General features: G+C 55.8%; 1 protein-coding gene across 6 annotated transcripts in view; it reads left to right on the plus strand.

Moving 5' to 3' along the window:
* TMPRSS6 (transmembrane serine protease 6) overlaps positions 1–19250 on the plus strand; it is a 39450-nt gene extending 20200 nt beyond the window's left edge. For all 6 annotated transcript variants that reach the window (XM_077949801.1, XM_015150283.3, XM_077949802.1 and 3 more), the window contains 10 exons: positions 962–1074; positions 1397–1506; positions 10439–10584; positions 11048–11146; positions 12121–12234; positions 13745–13861; positions 14134–14302; positions 15416–15687; positions 17729–17865; positions 18447–19250. In XM_077949801.1, coding sequence (XP_077805927.1) covers positions 962–1074; positions 1397–1506; positions 10439–10584; positions 11048–11146; positions 12121–12234; positions 13745–13861; positions 14134–14302; positions 15416–15687; positions 17729–17865; positions 18447–18605 — 1436 coding nt within the window. In that variant the 3' untranslated portion in view covers positions 18606–19250. The remainder of the gene's footprint in view (positions 1–961; positions 1075–1396; positions 1507–10438; positions 10585–11047; positions 11147–12120; positions 12235–13744; positions 13862–14133; positions 14303–15415; positions 15688–17728; positions 17866–18446) is intronic.
* Positions 19251–20232: the final 982 nt, after the last annotated feature.

Consider the following 20232-nt stretch of genomic DNA (forward strand, 5'->3'; position numbering starts at 1 on the left):
AGAGGGCACAGGGAGCTTGGGGAGGCATGATGGCAGCACAGCCAGGCCAGGGCCACCGGTGTGACAGGTCCCCCACTGCCCTCCCAGCCCCCACCCTCCTCCTGCTTCAGGACCTCCCGCCTTGCCCCCTTCCTAGGAAGGGCACGTCCCACTCTGCACTGGACAGCTGTCCTGGGCCGGGGCCAGCCATACCTCTGGGCAGGAAGCTCAAACTTTGCCATTTCTGGAGCTTGGGAGGGGAAGATGGCAGAGAGGAAGCCACAGAGTGTTGGCAGCTGCTTCTCCCCCGACCCTTGTCCCCAGTCTGCTCCCTCCCACTCAGGGTCCCTGCCCTCTTCTCAGTTTATCCCTAAACTCTCTGGCAGGGACCAGGGTCCCCAGCTGGCCAAGCTGGAGCTCTAAATGGGTAGCAGAGCTGTTCTCTTGGGAGTCTGACACAGGCTCAAGGCAGGAGGGAACAAACGGCTTTGGGGGCCCTGGCCCCATGGAGAGATGGCCAGGGCAGCTGAGCGTGCTCCTGTCCTGACCCCTGGACCCCTCAGCTTCTCACTGTGTAGCCTCAACCAAGCCACTCCTTTTCTCCAAACCTCATCTTGGAAAAGGGGAACAGCTCTCTCTCTCCCAGCCGCCACCGTGAGGCCTGCGCAGGTGTGAATGCATTTTGTAAACTGGCGGGTGCTGTCCCGCAAATGTCAATAACTAACACGGATCGAACACTTACTACATGCCAGGCTGTTTGAATGTTTTATGTCTTTTTAATCCTCTTTACTACCCTATGAGGTGTGTGCTATTATTGTCCCCATTTTACAGATGAGGAAACTGAGACCCAAGTTCACACAGTTACACTTAACCACAGCACTTTGCTGGCAGAGGTGGTAGGGGTGGTGGGGTTACAAGCTGCGCTCGCCTGCTGGGAGGTGCAGCCAGGGGACCCCGTGTAACGGCTGCTCTCCTCGTCCAGCCTGCGAGGTAAACTTGACGCTGGATGACAGGCTGGACTCCCAGGGCGTCCTCAGCACCCCGTACTTCCCCAGCTACTACTCGCCCCGAACCCACTGCTCCTGGCACCTCACGGTGAGACCCCACCCTGCCTGCCCACCTGTCCTCTGCCCCAAGCACAGCACCGGTCCCTGGTAACCCGGGATGAGAGCGGGCAGTGTCCTGCTTCTGCTGAAGCCCCCACAGGCTGAGCCCTGGGTACCAATCCTGCTAGGGTGGAGAGGGGTATGGGCGAGGTCTCCCTCTGTGGATCACAGCAATGCCTGTTTGTTGAGTGACTGACAGACTTTAGCCCCACCTGGGATTCTATGTCTCCTTCTCTTTGTTGTTAGGGAGGTGGGTTCACCAATCTGGCCACACCCCATGGGCCACCTGATGGCCCGCTCCTCCCTCCCAGGTGCCCTCTCTGGACTACGGCTTGGCCCTCTGGTTTGACGCCTACGCACTGCGGAGGCAGAAGTATGATTTGCCGTGCACCCAGGGCCAGTGGACGATCCAGAACAGGAGGTACTACTTCCTCTCCTCCCTCCAGCTTCCTTTCCTCCCTCCCCCTCCCTCTCCTCCCTCCCCTACAGGTGACCCCCTCATTGGAAGCCCAAGTCCCCAGCCTCAGAGGGACAGCAGGGAGAGCCAGCAGAGGCTGGGGCTGGTGTTGGGCCTGTTGTCCTCGTCCCGGTCCCCCGCTGTGGCCCCAGCTTCCTCTCTAGCTACCCCAGCAGTCTCAGACACTCTTGGTCATCAGACACCTTGGATGTTGGTTCTAATTACAGCAAAATAGTCTCATCTCCTTGGGTGCTGTAACCCCCTCTGGCACCCTCAATTCTTCAATAAAATGATTCCAGAGCCAAAGGACTCATGGGCACTTCGGTGCCTTCCCCCTAAACCCAAGGTGTACAATCCAAGGGACCTCTCCCTTATTATGACCCCCTGATGCACAGCCAGGTCCAATCCCATTGCACAGGGTAACATGGAAATCACGGGTGCCCTGGATCCCCCAAATCCCCAACAGGGCACTTGCCCTCTTCCCTGCTCTTGCCCTTGCCCCCTCTGGTAACTAAGTTTCTGACAAAGAAGTGAGTCCTTCCAGGGATGTGAGCAAGAGACAGCAGAGTTAGGCTGAGCGACCACCGTCACCAGGGTCACTATGGCATGAGGCCAATAAGTGCCCCCTGGGCCTGGCCACCAGGAGGCCATGGGTGTTGCCAGCAGCTTCAGAGGCCTGGGGTGGGCAGGGAGGCAGGGAAACAGAGACAGCGTATATGGACAGCTTTTCATTTGTCTGGGAAGAAAAGAGAACTAGGCAATTCAAGGAAGGGGCATTTAAGACAGGAGAGGTTCCGTATCTCAAATGTGTGGATCATCCCAGCATCCCCAGAGGGAGAGAAGGAGGCTCAGGTACAGGTAATATTGTTTAGAGGGTGGAGGGTGGGCAAGAGGAGAGGGAGGCCCTCCCACGGCTCCATTGTTGGGGAGCAGAGGTTTGGGGAGAGAGAAGAGGAATATTGAAGCAGCGATGGCAGAGCCAGGGAGACCCTTCCCCTGGGAATCCAGGGTGAAAACGGTCATCGTGTCAGCGTCAGGAAAGAGGAGACTACCCCTCATCACAGACTGGGCTCTGCCCTCCCTTCCAACCCCAGAATTCTGGGGGCCTAATGGGTTGAGAGTCTAGTACGCAAGATTCATCATTTCTTGGTTTCACAGAGTTTGAATATCCAAGATGCCAGTCTTGGAAGATGCCAAAATTGGAAGGCTCTGGGGCTCTAGAATTCTTGGATTTCTGGGGTCTGAGTTCCCATTCACCAACACTTGTAATTTGCTTGTTGGTTGATCCTATTCAAAAGGATCATCCAGACAAAAGGTGACAGAGAATGACAAGGTTTGCTTGACTCCCTTTTTGCAATTTATCTGGGACTAGGATTAAAGGAAAGGAGAAGAATTACCCATGGTATGATTTAGGACTATGCTGTTGGGGGTGACATGGGAAGTGACTTTGGGCCTGTGCTGCTGGGGGTGACATGGGGTGTGACTTCAGGCCTGTGCTGTTGGGGGTGACATGGGGTGTGACTTCAGGCCTGTGCTGTTGGGGGTGACATGGTGAAGCAGTGGCTTCAGGGCTTTGCATTTGGTGATGATATGCTGATGGAGTGTGACATCAGGCCTGTGCTGCTGGGGTGACATGCTGGTCCGGTGACATCAGGTCTGTGCTGTCTGGAGAGAAGGCATCTGTAGCATGATGGGGGCACCTCTGGGAATGGCTGCCCTGACCCTCATGGAGCTCCCTTGGGGCTGCCTTGCTGCTCACTTAGGCTGAGGATGGCTGGCCTCACCCCCGCTCACAGGAACCCGCAGGGTGACCCTGAGATGGATCCATGATTCACAGTTCTGCGAATGATGAGAACATGTTTTCCTGCCTCCCGCCCTACCCCAGAGCTGAACTTTATGTCTCAGGGAGGCTCAGAAAGGAGAAGGAACAGTCTTGGGTCTGACACCCCCATCTCATCCCTCACCCCCATGGCAATTCCATTTGCCAGAGGTGGGGCCCCAGCATTCAGGGGTTGTGGGGAGTTCAGTGGCCTGGAGTTAGGGGCTAAGACAGGTGTTCAGTGCATTGGCCCAACAACCTGTGTGGTCATTGGCACCGTTCCCATTTCCCAGAGAAGAAAATCAAGGCTCGGCAGGATTAGGTAACACGCAGATAGGTCCACAGTTGGGGTCTCTCCCATACCCCACCAACCACAAACGGCAGGCCAAAGGATGCTCCACCCCATGCTTCCTGGGGGAGGGCCCTCCTCCCTCCCTGATGCAGTCGGGCAAGGGTCTGGGTACTGGGGACACAGGGACTTCGTGAGCTACCCTTGGGTAATGACAGAGAGAGTGTGGAACACAGATGGGAGAATCTTTTCCCTAATCCAAAGGAATGATGCCTCAATGGTGAATTTGAGGCGCTAGGACAGCTTCCAATGGGGTGGAGGGATCTCCCCAGAGTCTCTGAGCACCATTGAGCTAGAGAACGTGTGGGCTGGACTGGTCCTAGCACCCAACCTATGGTACAGGTGGGGAAACTGGGATCAGCGATGGTTAAAAGGACTTGGCCTTTTGTCCCTGTCTTTTCTGCCTTTCAGTGGTGGAGATGGACGTCAGGGTGTAGCTAAGCGGTGGCTGGGTGGTGAGGATGAGGCCTGGCAGTTCCCCGTGCCCCCACAGCTCCCCTCTCTCTGTCCAGGCCTCCCTTGCCACATGGGGGTGGAAGTGCTCAGTGGAATCTGGCGTCAGGGTTTGCATGGATCTCTAGATGCGCTCCCTTCCTTGTCTGTGAAACAAGGGGTTCAGGCCAGCCCCAACCTTTGATTACTTACCCATCAGGGAGATGCTGTCTCCCATACAAGTTGCGTTTATTAATTCCTGGCCAAAGGCCATTCCAAGTCAGGCTGGTGAGGCAGAAAGTGCTTTAGTGTCGAAACCAGACAGGCCAAGGCTCAGCACCTGTCTCCTCTGCTTCCTACCTGGGCGAGGACTTAGATCTCCCAGCCTCAGGTAACTCATCTGAAAAAAGGTCGTGAAAGAGACCCCCGCCCTGGGAAGACTAAGTGAGACAGTGCATGGAGAACACTGCACACGTGGGTGTGGGTCAAGTGCAGCGACCCTGCGTTCCTCACCGGCCGTCACTCCGCTCTGGGCAGGCACAAGCTGAGGGGTTTACGGTGCTGGCTCTTTCAGCCTCAACAACCCAGCGAGGAATCACGTGCCTGTACAGACTTCATAGACCAGTGAGACACCCAAGACAGAGACACGAAGTAATTTGCACAAAGTCACCCAGCTTGTTGAGCCAGACCTAAGGCCAGGCAGCCTGATCCGGAGTGCACGTGGGTGCACAGATGCATGTCTGTGTGCGTGCGTCCATGCATGTCTGTGCACGTGTGTGTGCATGTGTGTGTGGTCCACGTGTGCGATTCTTCCCTCTGGGCCTCTAGTGGCCCATGCCAGCTGGTGACTCCCTCAGCCATCCCCAGCCAACCCACCGGCATCCGGATGGGGGGATGGATGGTTTCTGTGGCTGTCCCACCAGCTGCAGAGTGGCCTGGGAAGTCCCAGCCCTTTCTTCTCAGACTTTCATTAAGGGTCCAGGATCCCCAGGGGCAGACTCTTGTCCCCTCCCCGCAGACTCCTCCTGTGCGAATGACTGTGGAAGGGAAGGCAGAGGTGGTACCTGCGAACCATCTGCACTGGGACACCGTGCCCTCTAGTTATGATCATGGGCGATAGTGATCATCCCATGTAGATGCTGAGAAATTCTTAGAATGAGCGATGTTGGAAATCTGCTTGTGTGGGTGGCAAAGACATGAGAGGTCTAGGGAAGAGCAGATTTTCAGACAAGGCACTTTAGGGAGGGGGAGGTGCAGTCCTTTGGCCCAGAATGCCCATTGATGGAGAGGGTGTGTCAGGGGAGAGGGTATCTTAACCCTCAAGTGCCAGCGTAGTGATGAGGAAAGGCTGGCCTGGGCCTCCCACGGGCTGAGCATCCTTAGGCACCTCACCTGACTCCTCTGAGCCCGTGGTGCCTCCTTCACCCCGACCTACCTGCTGTCTACCTAGCTTCTCCTGGTGCCCACTTGAGCCCAGCTGAGGCCTCATGCCCTTGAGAGGCCTGAGGGTGGTAGAAGGACTTGGCCTGTGAGATCTGACCACGGCTGCTCCGTTTCGCAGAAGCCACTCTCACGGGCTGCCACCAAAGCACAGGCTTCCCCCTTTCTGGGAACCTGCCTCCTGCCAGCTTCCTCTCCTGTGACATCACTTCTCTTGTGATCCGCCCCACCATTTCCACTCACTCCCAGCCAGTGGGGACAGGCAGAATCATGGGTTCCCTAGGCCAGCTGAAGCCACCCCCGACCTGGCCTGGCCTGGCTATTGGGTGGCCCTTGTGTTCTCTGGAGCCCTGGTGGCCAGTACAGCCGGCAGCCACAGACGCTCAGTGAGAATTTCAGTGTGGCTGACCTGAGCTGGGCTGGCCATGCAGGAGAGCGCCCGCTACTTCCTCCATGAGCTCACAACCTGACGTCAGCAGGTGCTTCAAAGAAGTCATTTCCTATGCATGCCTTAAACCATGCCACAAGGGAGATATGATCACTCATTTTACAAATGTGAAAACTAGAGCTTGCTGAGGGTGACCCAAGGTCACACAGCTTGTTCCTGGGGCAAAGTCAGGCTGTCAGTTCAGCTCTGCAGCCCCAGGTCCAGAGCTCTGGCCATGCTGGGTGATGCTCTCCTCCCCTCTTCAGCACTTGCCTTCTGTGACCCTCCTTCCCCTTTAACCTGTTTGTAGGTAAGGGCATGGTGGTGTGCACTCATCCACCCATGCACCCTTCCTTCCTTCTTCCTTCTTGTGTTCTCCCCACCCTTCCATCCATCCACCCATCCATGCATTTATCCCTCCAGGCAGTACTTCCTGACAGGTCCCTTCCTGACAGGGTACCTCCTGGATGAGGCAAGAAGGAAATATTCCCCATATTCAACGAGGTGAGGAAGCAAGGCAGGCCACACGGTGCAAAAATGTGCCTTCAGACACTCAGTACTTTGTAGCCGAGATGAATTGGCAGGCATCGCAGCAGTCAGGCTTCTGGTGCTTCTTGGAGAGGGCTAGAGAGGAGCACTTGATGGACAGGAGGCCCTGGAGAGCCAGTGAATGTGCACCCTCTCCCAGAAAGCTCTGCAGCAGAAACAGAAAACTCAGATGCGCCAAGGGGCCAGGCCAGGGCTAGAGCCTATGACGGGGGTAGTTTTCCAGGCTCTTTTCTTTCTTTCCTTCCTTCCTTCTTTCCTTCCTTCCTTCTTTCTTTTTTCTTTCTTTCTTTTCTTTTCTTTCTTTCCCTTTCTTTCTTTCTTTCCTTCCTTCTTTCTTTCCTTCTTTCTCTTCTTCTTCTTCCTCCTTCTCCTCCTCCTCCTTCTCCTCCTTCTCCTTCTTCTCCTTTTCCCTTCTTCTCCTTTTCCCTTCTCCCTTCCTCTTCTTCTGTTTCTCCTCCTCCTCTTCTTTCTTCTTCTTTTTCTTCTTCCTCTTCTCCTCCTTCTCCTCCTCCTTCTCCTTTCTTCCTCTTCATCTTTCTTCCTCCTCCTCCTCCTTCTTCCTCCTCTTCCTCCTCTTCCTCTTCCTCTTCTCCTTCTCCTTCTAGAGGAGCAAGAATCTGGATTATTATGTGAAATTAGCTCGAGACTCAATGAAGCAATTTCTACACGCTGCATAAACACATTGTCTTTATGCTGAGTGACTCCCCCTGGGCCACTACATTTCAGCCCCTGCCTTGAATTCCTCTCTGGTGCTTTCTAAGCAGAGGCTTGTCCTAGGGGTCCACCACCTCTACCCCTGCTCCAGGCCTCCAGAGTGAGAACCAAATGCCACCCAGGCAGACAGTTTCCCGGGTACGCGGTGAAGCCTTGGGGAAAGGTTGCTGCCAGCTACAGGCTGGTTCTAGGACTCTCCCGGGAGGTTAATAGAGAGAACTTCCTGTAGCAGGCACAGGTGCCTTTGCCTTACAGCCCCTGCCCAAGGCTTGGGTGACACTGCAGCCCTCCACGCAGTTGCTTCTAGGGTGAAACGTTCCACTCCCCTCCAACCCCGGCTTGGGTTCCTTCTCTGTCTCTCCACAATCTCCCTGTGACTGTGGGAGGGACACCCCAAGGCCCATGGGATGTGCTTGACTCCTCATTCCCCGGACCAGTCCTTTGCAACCCCTGGCTCCCCTGTCTACTTCCTGAGGTCCTTCTGTGAGGAAAACAATCCATGATAACTTTATAAACAGACATCAAAACCAGGGTTTCCTGGGTTTTACGAGGGCAAGAGGGCCGGGTTTGCTCAGGGGCGCCCCCTGGCGGTGCCTCATCCCCCACCGGCCCTGCTGGGCTGGGGGAACCACGGTGGGAGGCAGCGGCTCCCAACCTGCTCTGTCTCAGGACCCAGTTACTCTCTGCAAAATGACTGAGCACCCTAAAGAGTTGTTGCTTATACAGGTTATAGATCTATACCTGTAGCATTAGAAATTGGAACAAAATTTTAAAATGTTTATTAATTCCTTTAATGTAATTATCAGCCCATTACACATTTGAATATAAATAATATTCTATGCAAATTAGTTGCATTCTCCAAAAGTAAAAACATTTAGTGGCAAGAGTACTGTCCTTTTACATTTTTGTACATTTCTTTAACAACTGGCTTCACAGACCACAGGCGGGACCTTCGAATCTGCCTCCGAGTTCCATCAGTCCCGATGTCACACATCACGTAGTCTCTGGAAAACTCGTCTGTCACCTTATGAGAGAATGAGGGCAAAAAAGGCAAATGACATCTGAATGTTACTAAAAAAAATGACTTTTGGACCCCAGGGGGTCCCCTGACTGTGCTCTGAGAACTGCTGGTTGGTGTAAGGGTAAGATCGTGATCACTGTGGCCAGATAGACTTATGGGGGTGCCAGAGTCTAGGCCAAGTCTGTGGAAGACATGGGGGATGTAGGGGGCTCAGACCTCAGAGCTACTGGTGCAGTGGGAATCAGGATCCCTCCCGCCAAGCAAGCTAGGTGAGCTCTTCTGGGCCCTGAGGCCAGATTCTGACGACACCTTGGCTCCTGCGCTCATGAGCCTCATCTGTAAAATGGGATGAGAGCAATTCCTCCCTCCCTGGGCGGAGGTGCTGCTTGAAACTCAGAATCCCCATGCAACGAGGCCTTGTGATGCCATAGCTGATGAGGCTCAGCCCCAGCCACACACCTTGAGATGTTAAAACAGCCTCAAAGCTCATCTTCAGCTGTTCAGTGGCTGGTGAATTGATTAACTTATTGAATGGTTAAGTGCTTACCACGTTCTAGAAGTTCTGGGGAAGTGCCTGGCCCCTGGGAATCATGGCTGGCTCCGAGGGGTTTGGATTTGCTGTGGGGTATCTCCATCGGCCCTCAGGGGTATTCCTGATGCTCTCTGGATTTCCTTCTGCTTTCTCTGCCAGGGGCATTTTCTGCTCTCCCTGCAGATTTTCAGCCTGCGCCCTGTGTGTGTTTTCCCCATCTGCAAAGTGCTCTGATTTGCTCTGTGGCAGGCATTTCTATGAGCTGAGGAAGCTGTCCCCGTCTGTTCTGCAAGCGTGTCCCACCTGGGATGAAAAGGAACCCCCGGCGGCTGTGGAGGGAGGGTTCCACTGTTCTCGGGGAGTGGTTACACCCACTCTGTGAAGGCACGCCGCTGCCCACTTACTCTGGGGGACGAGGTGCGCCGGACTCTCTACAGGAGGAGCCCCTGGACCTATGACCTAGAGATGGGAGGGCTCCTACCTGTTCTCTGGTAGGAGAGAAAGACTCAGCCTCTCTGGAGGTTCCCCCATCTGCTCTGTTTAAACAAGTGTATCTTCTTGGTGGTGTTGTGGCAGGGGAGCAGGGGCGGTGTTGTCCAGCAGGGATGTGAGGGTGCTCCCACAGCTGGGGGTGGTCCCACCCCGTGAGGCCATGCACGGAGAAGGTGCTGCCCATCAGCACTAAGTTACTGGTCATGGGAGAAGGACTGGTCCTTCCCTCAAACCCACAGTGTCACAAGGAGGCAGGAAGGATGGTGCCTAAACGGGGAGCACTGCTGCCCCCTCGTCCCACACCAACCTCAAGGCGAATAACCTTGCACATCTGTGGACAGTAGGCCAGTCAAGGGCTTTTGCCTCGACTGACACATTGAAGCCTTTTGTCAGATTCAAGGTCAACAGAAATAATTTTTCCTTCCCTCCCTCCCTCCCTCCCTCCCTCCCTTCCTTCCTCTCTCTCTCTCTCCCCCTCCCTCCCTCCCTCCTTTCTTTTTTAGATGTAGTTTCGTGCTCTTATTGCCCAGGCTGGAGTGCAATGGCACAATCTTGGCTCACCAAAACCTCCACCTCCTGGGTTCAAGTGATTTTCCTGCCTCAGCCTCCAGAGTAGCTAGCATTACAGGCATGCGCCACCACACCCGGCTAATTTTGTATTTTTAGTAGTGACGGGGTTTCTCCATGTTGGTCAGGCTGGTTTCGAACTCCTGACCTCAGGTGATCCACCCACCTCGGCCTCTCAAAATGCTGGGATTACAGGTGTGAGCCACTGCTCCTGGCCAATTTTTCTTGTTTTATGAGGGAGGAAAGTGAGGCTCAAAGAAGGACCCTGACTTGCTAGAACCTCACAGTTCACAGGTCACTGTGACTAGAATTGAGTTTTATCTGGCAGGCAATGGGAAGCCATTGAAGAATTTTGAGCAGGGGAGTGATATAGCCAGGCTACTTTCTAGAAGATAACTCTGGGGGTGAACAGTCACCCAAGGGAGAAATCAGGGCAGAGGAGGCGCAGTGGGGGTGCAGCTCCCCCTGCCCCTCTGGCTGCCCTGTCCTTGCTCTGTGCACGGGACCCAGGAGACCAGCCAGTGCAGCCCTGAGTTGTGTCTGATTTCCCCCAGGCTGTGTGGCCTGCGCATCCTGCAGCCTTACGCCGAGAGGATCCCCGTGGTGGCCACGGCCGGCATCACCATCAATTTCACCTCCCAGATCTCCCTCACAGGGCCTGGTGTGCGGGTGCACTATGGCTTGTACAACCAGTCGGACCGTGAGTATGGGCAGCCGGGGGAACCCCCTGCAGTGACTCCCTGCCTCTTGGCCATCCCTGGAACCACCAAGGGGGCTGTAGGCAGCTGCTTATGAGGCCGAACAAAAGGAGAGAGAGAGAGAGAGAGAGAGAGAGAGAGAGAGAGAGAGAGAGAGAGAGTGTTTGTGCTTGCACAAATTTATGCAGCTTTGTGTGTGCCCACGTGTGCAAGGCAGCCACACGGGTTTGCAAGAATACACACTCATACATAGCCTGTGAGTGTGTCTGGATATGTATGTGTGTTCTGTGCGTGTGTCTGGATATGTATGTCTGCTTGGAATGTGTACACGGGTGCCCAGGAACACATGGTGCCTGTCCATGTGTGTGTGAGTGAACAGGTGCATTCATGTCTTTGTGCGCCTTCGGGGCTATGCATGGCCTAACGGCGCCCTCCCTGCCTCCACGGTCCCCTGTGGTTTCGCAGCCTGCCCTGGAGAGTTCCTCTGCTCTGTGAACGGACTCTGCGTCCCTGCCTGTGATGGGGTCAAGGACTGCCCCAACGGCCTGGATGAGAGAAACTGCGGTGAGCAACCCGCCCGCGCATCCCTCCTCTCCCCGCCAATCCCTCCTCCCTCCTCACCTTCCCTGCTCTGAGCTGAGTGGAGACCCCACTCCTACATGTAGCTTCCATTATCAACACCCAGGAAGTGGGGTTCTCTCACTGTGCGGGGGTGGCAAGATGACACCACCTCGTGGGACAGTGGCAGGGACAAGTGGGGAGCCAGGTCTCCTGACTTCCAGCTCAGGGCTATCACCCCCACCCCTGTCCCAGCCAGCCTTCCAAGAAGGAACAGAATGGGTGAGGGAGATGTCCCCCTCCTCTGCCCTGTCAAAGGTTTAAATATGTGGGAAGAGGGAAGCAAGATGTTCATGGCCGGGGGGATGATCCTGCCACGGTGCTGGGGGAGGTGCCTGATATTCGGAAACTGAACATCTGGCTTCAAGTTCTGGCTCAGCCAAGTGACCTTGGACAAGTCACCTCATCTGTTTCCACCAATGAAATGGGGTATCTCACAGGGTTGCTGTGAAACTTTGGGTGTAAAGTAGCAGAGAAAGAGGCCGGGCGCAGTGGCTCACGCCTGTAATCCCAGCACTTTGGGAGGCCGAGTAGAGCGGATCAACTGAGGTCAGGAGTTCAAGATCAGCCTGGTCAACATGGTGAAACCCTATCTCTACAAAAAGTACAATAATTAGCTGGGTGTAGTGGCAGGAGCCTGCAATCCCAGCTACTTGGGAGTCTGAGGCAGGAGAATTGCTTGAACCTGGGAGGTTGCAGTGAGATTGTGCCATTGCACTCCAGCCTTCATGACAAGAGTGAGATTCCGTCTCAAAAAAATAATAATAATAAAATAAAATAAAATAAAATTAAAATAAAGTAGCAGCGAGAGATTTGTGATCGGTAATGTGCAATACAGCACACCTTCTACAGGCATCGCCAAGCCCCAGCTGGCTCCTCTGGCTTCCTCCCACCTGTCCCCTCTCTGTATCTCCACACAGTTTGCAGAGCCACATTCCAGTGCCAAGAGGACAGCACGTGCATCTCACTGCTTAAGGTCTGTGACGGGCAGCCTGATTGTCTCAACGGCAGCGATGAAGAGCGGTGCCAGGAAGGTAGGGCAGGGCCTGGCTGAGTGTCTGGAGGGACACCAAAGGCAGTCTAGGCCTGCTACATGCTTCAGCAAAGGTTTCTAGCTTCTTGTCCCAACACCCACCAACCCCTCTGTATTTACACCTGTATTATCTATCCATCCATCCATCCATCCATCCATCCATCCATCCATCCATCCATTCATCTATCTTCTGGTCTCCAATCACCCTGTCTGTCCATCGATTCATACAGCTACCCATTTATCCATGCATCTACTGACCTTTGCAACCACTGATCTTCCTATCATCAAACTGTCAATCTACCCACTTATTAGTTTGGCTGACTACCTGCCTGTAATGGCCACTGTTCCATCCATCTGTCCGTCCATCCATCCATCATCCATCCATCATCCATTCATCATCCATTCATCCATCCATCCACCCATCCATCATCCATCCATCCATCCATCCATCCATCATCCATCCATCCACCCATCCATCATCCATCCATCCATCAATCTATCCATCATCCATCCATCCATCCATCCATCCATCCATCCATCCATCCATCATCCATCCATCCATCCATCATCCATCCATCCATCCATCCATCATCCATCCATCCATCTACCCATCCATCCATCCATCCATCCATCCATCCATCCATCCACCCATCTACCTACCCATCCACTGATCTCCCTAGCACCCTGTCTATCCACTGGTCCTTACATCCACACATTTATCCAACCTTCTAGCTGTCTGTCAGTCTCCCTAATGGACCACCACTCCACCCATTGGCTTTTCTGCTCAATCTTCTGTCTGGGTCTATTTATCCATCCATCCATCTACCCACCCAACTGACCAACTGACCATCACTTGCAGACTATCCAGCAATAGGCAAGGTGCAGTGAGGAAGTGGGAATAAAACAGCAGAGATGCGGCCCCTGCCTTCCAAGGCTTATCTGTTAGGACGATACGATGAGTGACTCTCCTGCCGTGTAGGCAGATTGTGGGGCAGGGAGGAGGTCAGACATGAAAAGCTTCCTGGAGGAGGTAGGCGTTTGGCCCTTGGTGAGAGCTAAAACTTAAATGGGCAGGAGGAAAGGAGAGCGGCAAAGACCAAGTGGTGGAGTGGAAAGTTCTTTACAGTGAAGAGCAGGGAGGAAAAGGTGGCAACCGGGCAGGGCCAGAGCCTGGGAGACTGCCAGGCTAGGTGGGGACTCTGGTCTGAAAGTGGAGGCATAGTTCTGCTTTGAAGTTCCACACCAGAGGGGGAGGCATGATCTTGTGGTCAGGAGCTCCAGTCTGAGAATGGAGACACTGCTTTGCACTCAACAGACCAGTCTCAGTGGAGGGGCTGGGGGTGCGGGGGACATGGCCTGCTTTTAGGAAACCCTAAAGGAGACTCAGGAAAAGACTCTCCAGTCACCTCCTGGATCTTCTGGCTCCATCGTTCCTGTACCCTACTTTGGAAGTCTCCTTTGGGGCTCAGAGACCCACCTTCTGTGCCCTGTCCCCATCCCCTCTGTCCCAGGGGTGCCCTGCGGGACATTCACCTTCCAGTGTGAGGACCAGAGCTGCGTGAAGAAGCCCAACCCACAGTGTGATGGGCGGCCCGACTGCAGGGACGGCTCAGACGAGCAGCACTGTGGTGAGCCCTGCCCGGCTGCCTGGGGCCCTGGAGCTTGGGAGGGAGGGGGGTGCCCACAGCAGGACGCTGGAGGGAAATCTCACCCCTGTTCGCTGGTCTCTCTCTATCCCACCCTCTGCCCCCTCACACCTGGATCTTTATGATCTCTCCCCCTCCATTGTTCTCCTGTTCTCTGTCTCTCCATCTCTTTCCTTTGCCCTTCCTCTCTGTTTGTCTGCTTCTCCCCTTCCCCTCCTCCTCTGTCCACCCCACCACCTGCCCCCCATCCCCAGACTGTGGCCTCCAGGGCCCCTCCAGTCGCATTGTTGGTGGGGCCGTGTCCTCCGAGGGTGAGTGGCCATGGCAGGCCAGCCTCCAGGTTCGGGGTCGACACATCTGTGGGGGCGCCCTCATCGCTGACCGCTGGGTGATAACAGCTGCCCATTGCTTCCAGGAGGACAGGTAAGGGGGAGGGTGTGGGGGCCTAGGCCATAAGAGGCGAGGGCAGGGAAGGCTGGGTGGGCGGTGCACTGTGTCTGAGCTCTTTGCAGATAGAGGGAAGGGTGGTGAACCCCTCAGACAGGCTACTGTGATGTGGGTTCTAGTTCTGGCTCCACCAGGACCTACTGGGTCCCTGGACACATTGTTCTACCTCTCTGCCATCTACTTTCGGTATCTTGCTTTAAGTTGGGCCAGTGATTCATTCATTCATCTCATTCACTCATTCAGCAACACTTGTTGTGCTCTTACTATGTGCCAGGGGCTATGGTAGATGCTGGGGATACAGTAAAGGACAGAACTGCCCTACCTGGTCATAAGCTATGACACTCCCCCAGGTGTGACATGAAGTAGCAGGGAGCCCCCAGGGGACATCTCATCAGGCCTCATGGCCATCTTTCCCATCTGCTTGGTGGGCTGAAACCTCCCCCAATCCACCCGCAGACAGATCTGGGCTCCAGATCCTGCCCCCAGAACCTGCACAGGGATCCTCTTTTGTATCCTCTCTGGGGCACAGGTTGCTCTGACCACCTAGCTCTCTTTAACCCCATCCCAGGCTCCGCACTGCCCTCAGGTAGAGAGACCCGAAGGCTGCCCGCCTGCCACGCAGGCAGCTGACTGCGGCAGTCCAATTCCTCCACGGTCAACGCCCACCCCCTCCCCACCAGGACCCACCAACCTCGGGGAACTCAGAGCAGCCTGGGTCCGTAAAGTGCTAAGGAAAAAAGAAATTTGTGTCGAGGGCCTGGCCCTGTGCTACATTTTTTAGATATACGGTCTTACTGGATTCTCTCAAGAACAGTCGAGTAGAAAATGCCGTTCCCATTTTGCAGATGAGGTGGCAGAGGCTTAGAGAGGCACACACATGTCTAGGGAGGGATAAAGCTGGGGCCTGGAACCCAGGCAGGCCGAGAGGGTGAAGGCTGAAAGCTGTACCACCAGCTAGGCGGCCTTCAGGGAGGGAAGGGAGGGCTGGGTGTGGAGGGCACTGTCCCAGGCGGCAGTTGGCTATCCTGAGGGTCCCTGGATGGGGAGAGGCAGCTTCCCCCCACCCCACCCCACCCCACCCCACCCCAGCATGGCCTCCCCGGCGCTGTGGACGGTGTTCCTGGGCAAGGTGTGGCAGAACTCGCGCTGGCCTGGAGAGGTGTCCTTCAAGGTGAGCCGCCTACTCCTGCATCCGTATCACGAAGAGGACAGCCACGACTACGACGTGGCGCTGTTGCAGCTCGACCACCCGGTGGTGCGCTCGGCCGCCGTGCGTCCAGTCTGCCTGCCCGCGCGCTCCCACTTCTTCGAACCCGGCCTGCACTGCTGGATCACTGGCTGGGGCGCCCTGCGCGAAGGCGGTAAGCGGCCGGCACGTACGGCGGGAGGCGGAGGGAGACCGTGCGGAGCCAGACCGTGCGGAGCCAGACCGTGCGGAGCCGCTTCGCCACACCCGGCCTGGAGAAGGGCGGGGCTGGGGGGTCCCGGGGCTCCACCCCACAGGCCCTTTACTCCTGGGATTCAAATTGGGCTGAATTTTACGGTACAAAACCACCCTTTAATGCGGCCCATAGGCCCCCGCCCCTGCCCTCCTAGCTCTTCCCTTCATTCTGGAAGGGCATTATGTGTGGGGCAAAGGGGCAGGTCTGGGGGGCCACTGCCCACGTGCAAGCTCCACCTGCTGCTCCTTGGCCTGCAAGGGCGGAGGCTCTTAATTATTAGCACTTTCCACATCCAGGCTGAATTTTAGGGGAACATGACTTCACGTAATCCATCCAATAGCCCTGGGGCGGAAGCTGTGGCCCCATTTTATGGATGGAGAAACCAAGGCTCCACACACAGCCAGAGAGGACTGGAGCAGAGATTAGAACCCAGGACTGGCTGCCTCCAGAGCCCCCGCTCTTCCTGCTACTGCTCTCAGAAACAGGGTCTCTCCCCTTTCTACCTTCACTAACCAGAGCTGGCTGTCCCTGGCGGCCACCGTACAGTTTTGGGGACACAGACCCAGCTGGCAAACCTACAGACATGCCCTGCAGCCTTAGTGTTGGTGGCTTCACAAATGTGTACAGTGACTTACAATCTGGAGGCAGGCAGGGCTGCAGAGATATTTTAAGGATGGGAAAACTGAGGCTCAGAGGAACAGTGACTTACCCAAGGGGATGGCAGAGGTCATGGCAAAGCAAAGGCTGGTTCATTCACTATTCCTTCACTCATTCAGTCACTCAATGACACTTTCTGAGCACCAGCTATGTACCAGGTATGGGGTTAAGGGAAGGGTACATCAGGATGGAGAGAGAACATTCTCGGGGGAGACAGACAGTGATAAGGGCTGGCATGGATGGGGAGGTGTAGGGACAGTGGAGACACAGAGGAGGCTCCTGCCTAGGTAGGGTCAAGGGAGGCTTCTAGGGGAGGGTTGTTTAAGCTGAGGCCTGGAAGATGAGTTGGCAACATCCAGACAAAGGGAAAAGACATTCAGGTGAAGACACAGGTGCCAAGACAGGAAGACCTGAGAACATCCGCAGCCTGCCAGAGGGGCCAAGGTGGGGGGCAGGTGTGCCTGGGCAAGGAGCAGCCAGTGTAAGGATCTTGGGCCAGGAGTTCTCCCTCCTACCTGCACCTTAGAACCATGCGTGGTTCAAGAAAAACCCTTGTATCAAGGCTTCCCAGGGGACTGTGATATGCTGCCCTCCTGGAGAAGCACTGGGGTGGACTGCAGAGTTGGGGCTCTGCAGAGTTGTAAGGAAACGGTGAAGGGGTCAGATGTGGGCTTTGGAAACATCCCCAGGTGCTATAACATAGCAGCGAAGAGCCAGCCAGAGCCCAGAGGTGCCTGAACAGACAGAGGTGGGGGACAAGACGCTGGAGTAAGACACTCATCCACACGGGCTTCTTTTTTTTTTGAGATGGAGTTTCACTCTTGTTGCCCAGGCTGGAGTGCAATGGTATGATCTTGGCTCACTACAACCTCTGCCTCCTGGGTTCAAGCGATTCTCCTGCCTCAACCTCCTGAGTAACTGGGATTACAGGCATGCACCACCACACACAGCTAATTTTGTATTTTTAGTAGAGACAGGGTTTCTCCATGTTGGTCAGGCTGGTCTTGAACTCTTGACCTCAGGTGATCTGTCCGCCTTGGCCACCCAAAGTGCTGGGATTACAGGCGTGAGCCACTTCGCCTGGCTCTCCACATGGGCTTTGGTCAGGGGCTCTGTCTCCATGAACCCCACAGAGAAAGAGCTAGAATAAAGTGACAGGGAGGCAGAGGGGCAGGTGCAACCCCAGCAGAGGTAAGGGTGGGCAGAGCAGGAGAGAAGCAGGCTCCTGAGATGCAAAGGAGCGTTAGGGAGAACAGGTGCTCCAGGTTCCTTAGATCTCACTTCTGCCCTTGACCACGGACAGGCCCCACCAGCAATGCTCTGCAGAAAGTGGACGTGCAGTTGATCCCACAGGACCTGTGCAGCGAGGCCTATCGCTACCAGGTGACGCCACGCATGCTGTGTGCCGGCTACCGCAAGGGCAAGAAGGATGCCTGCCAGGTGAGTACCCCCAGTGTGGGAGGGAGAAAGAAAGGATGCTGCTCACATCATCAGGGTCTGGCCCTATGCTCACATCAGCCTGCTGAAGCCTCCCATCCTCCCAGAAAGGTGGCGATGGCCGCCCTCACTTTACAGAAGAGGAGACTGGGGGTTGGAAGGGTTGAGGAGCTTGCCCAAGGTTGCAGAGCCATGGATCAGAAGAAATGCTGTGACGGGCAGGTGTTAGGCTCAAACCCAGTTCTGCTCCTTGCCCATCACAAGGCACTAGGCCCAGGGTCCCACAGTGAGGTGGATGCAAGGAAGAAGAAAGGCGTGTCAGCCACAGAAGGGCAGCGGAGACAGAGTGGGGGTGTGGGGACACAGCCACAGTTCCAGGAGGGCCCAGGCTGGCTGGAGGACAAAGAGGGTTGGCTTGGACTCTCTCCATTTAGCAGGCGAGGAAAAAGCAGAGCTTTAAGACTGAACGTGAGTCTCTGGCACCCAGTCAATTCCCAACAGTCAGGACTTAATCCCCATGGCCCCTCGCCTGGAAAGGGGGTGCCCTTACCCTGCTTCAGTCCTTTCTCCTTTCCCCCTTTCAGGGTGACTCAGGTGGTCCGCTGGTATGCAAGGCACTCAGTGGCCGCTGGTTCCTGGCAGGGCTGGTCAGCTGGGGCCTGGGCTGTGGCCGGCCTAACTACTTCGGCGTCTACACCCGCATCACAGGTGTGATCGGCTGGATCCAGCAAGTGGTGACCTGAGGAACTGCCCCCCTGCAGAGCAGGTCCCACCTCTTGGACTCAAGAGAGCCCAGGGCAATTGCCAAGCAGGGGGACAAGTATTCTGGGGGGAGGGGGGTGCGAGCAGGCCCTGTGGTGGCAGGAGGTGGCATCTTGTCTTATCCCTGATGTCTGCTCCAGTGATGGCAGGAGGATGGAGGAGTGCCAGCAGCTGGGGGTCAAGACGTCCCCTGGGGACCCAGGCCCACACCCAGCCCTTCTGCCTCCCGATTCTCTCTCCTCTGTCCCCTTCCTCCACTGCTGCCTATTGCAAGGAAGTGGCTCAGCAGCAAGAATGCTGGCTCTACGTCCCCAGGAGTGTCTGAGCTGTGCCCCACTCTGTACAGAGGCTGCTTGGGCAGCCTTGCCTCTAGAGAGCAGATGCCAGCTTCGGAAGCCCCTGGTCTAACTTGGGATCTGGGAATGGAAGGTGCCCCCATAGGAGGGGACCCTCACAGCCCCGGGGACTGCCAGGTGGGCCGGCTGCCACCGTAAGCCAAAAAAGGTGGGGAAGCCCTGACTCCAAGGTCCTTGCCCCACCCCTGCCTGCCACCTGGCCCCTCACAGCCCAGACCCTCACCGGCAGGTGAGCTCAGCTGCCCTTTGGAATAAAGCTGCCTGATCCAAGCCCCTCTGCTGGAGTTTGAATGGGGACCCGGGCACCAGCCTCATGCCCTTGACTGAAGCAGTCCCTGCTTCCAGCACAGCCTGTTTGACAAGTGTCCAGAAGGCCAAGGTGGGCTCAGTGGCAGCAGGCGTGGCCACTGAGGGCCACTGAGGGCTGGGACCTCTGGGGCAGCTGCCCAGGTCCTAGGAGAAATGCTGGGAAGGCAATCGTTTGGGGACCCTCAGGTCACAGGGAGGGATGTGAGGAGCAATGGTCTCCTTTTGGAACCTTAAAGGAAACAGGCTCAGAGAGGCGGTTAAGACATCCTCATGGTGGCACTGGGGGTTAGGAGTGGAGGTGGCATAGACTCCGGTCTCCCAGTTCCCCGTCTGCCATGGCCCCCTCCAGCGCGACACTCATTCCCTTTGAATTCTTTGAATCATTGAGTAGGCGCTGTGCTGGCGCCACAGGGGTGAAGGACCTGGCTCCTGACCCCAGAAGCAATGGGGATGATCCAGTGGGAAGGGGATGGAGGGGAGCGCAGACCGGGCAAGTCAAGGCAAGCTGCCTGGAGGCTGTGAGACTTGAGCTGGGGTTCAGAGGTAGTCAAGGTGGGAATATCCGGGAGGGATATTCCAGGCAGGGGAAGAGCATGTGCAAAGGCACAGAGTCCCGGAAGAATGAGACACACTAGGACCCAGCAAGCCGAGTGAGTGTTACAACAGAGCTTGAGAGGGGAAGGACTGAAGAATTCAGAGGGGCAAACCGAGGCGGGATAGCAGAGCCTGGAGTTGAGCCAAGGATTTGACCCTGCAAGTTCTGTGGAGCCATGGTAGGCTCTATAGCATAGGGGTGACATGAGTGGACTCACATTTTGGAACCAGCCTTGGCACCAGTGTGCAGGGAGTGGCAGGCAGGGAGGCTGGGTAGGCCACTGCAGGATTCCGGGAAGGAGAGGATGGGCCGGGACGGAGCGGCGCCACGGGATGGACTGGAGGATGA

The sequence above is a fragment of the Macaca mulatta genome, chromosome 10 (genome assembly GCF_049350105.2).
Source record: "Macaca mulatta isolate MMU2019108-1 chromosome 10, T2T-MMU8v2.0, whole genome shotgun sequence".
Classification (NCBI taxonomy): Eukaryota; Metazoa; Chordata; class Mammalia; order Primates; family Cercopithecidae; genus Macaca; species Macaca mulatta.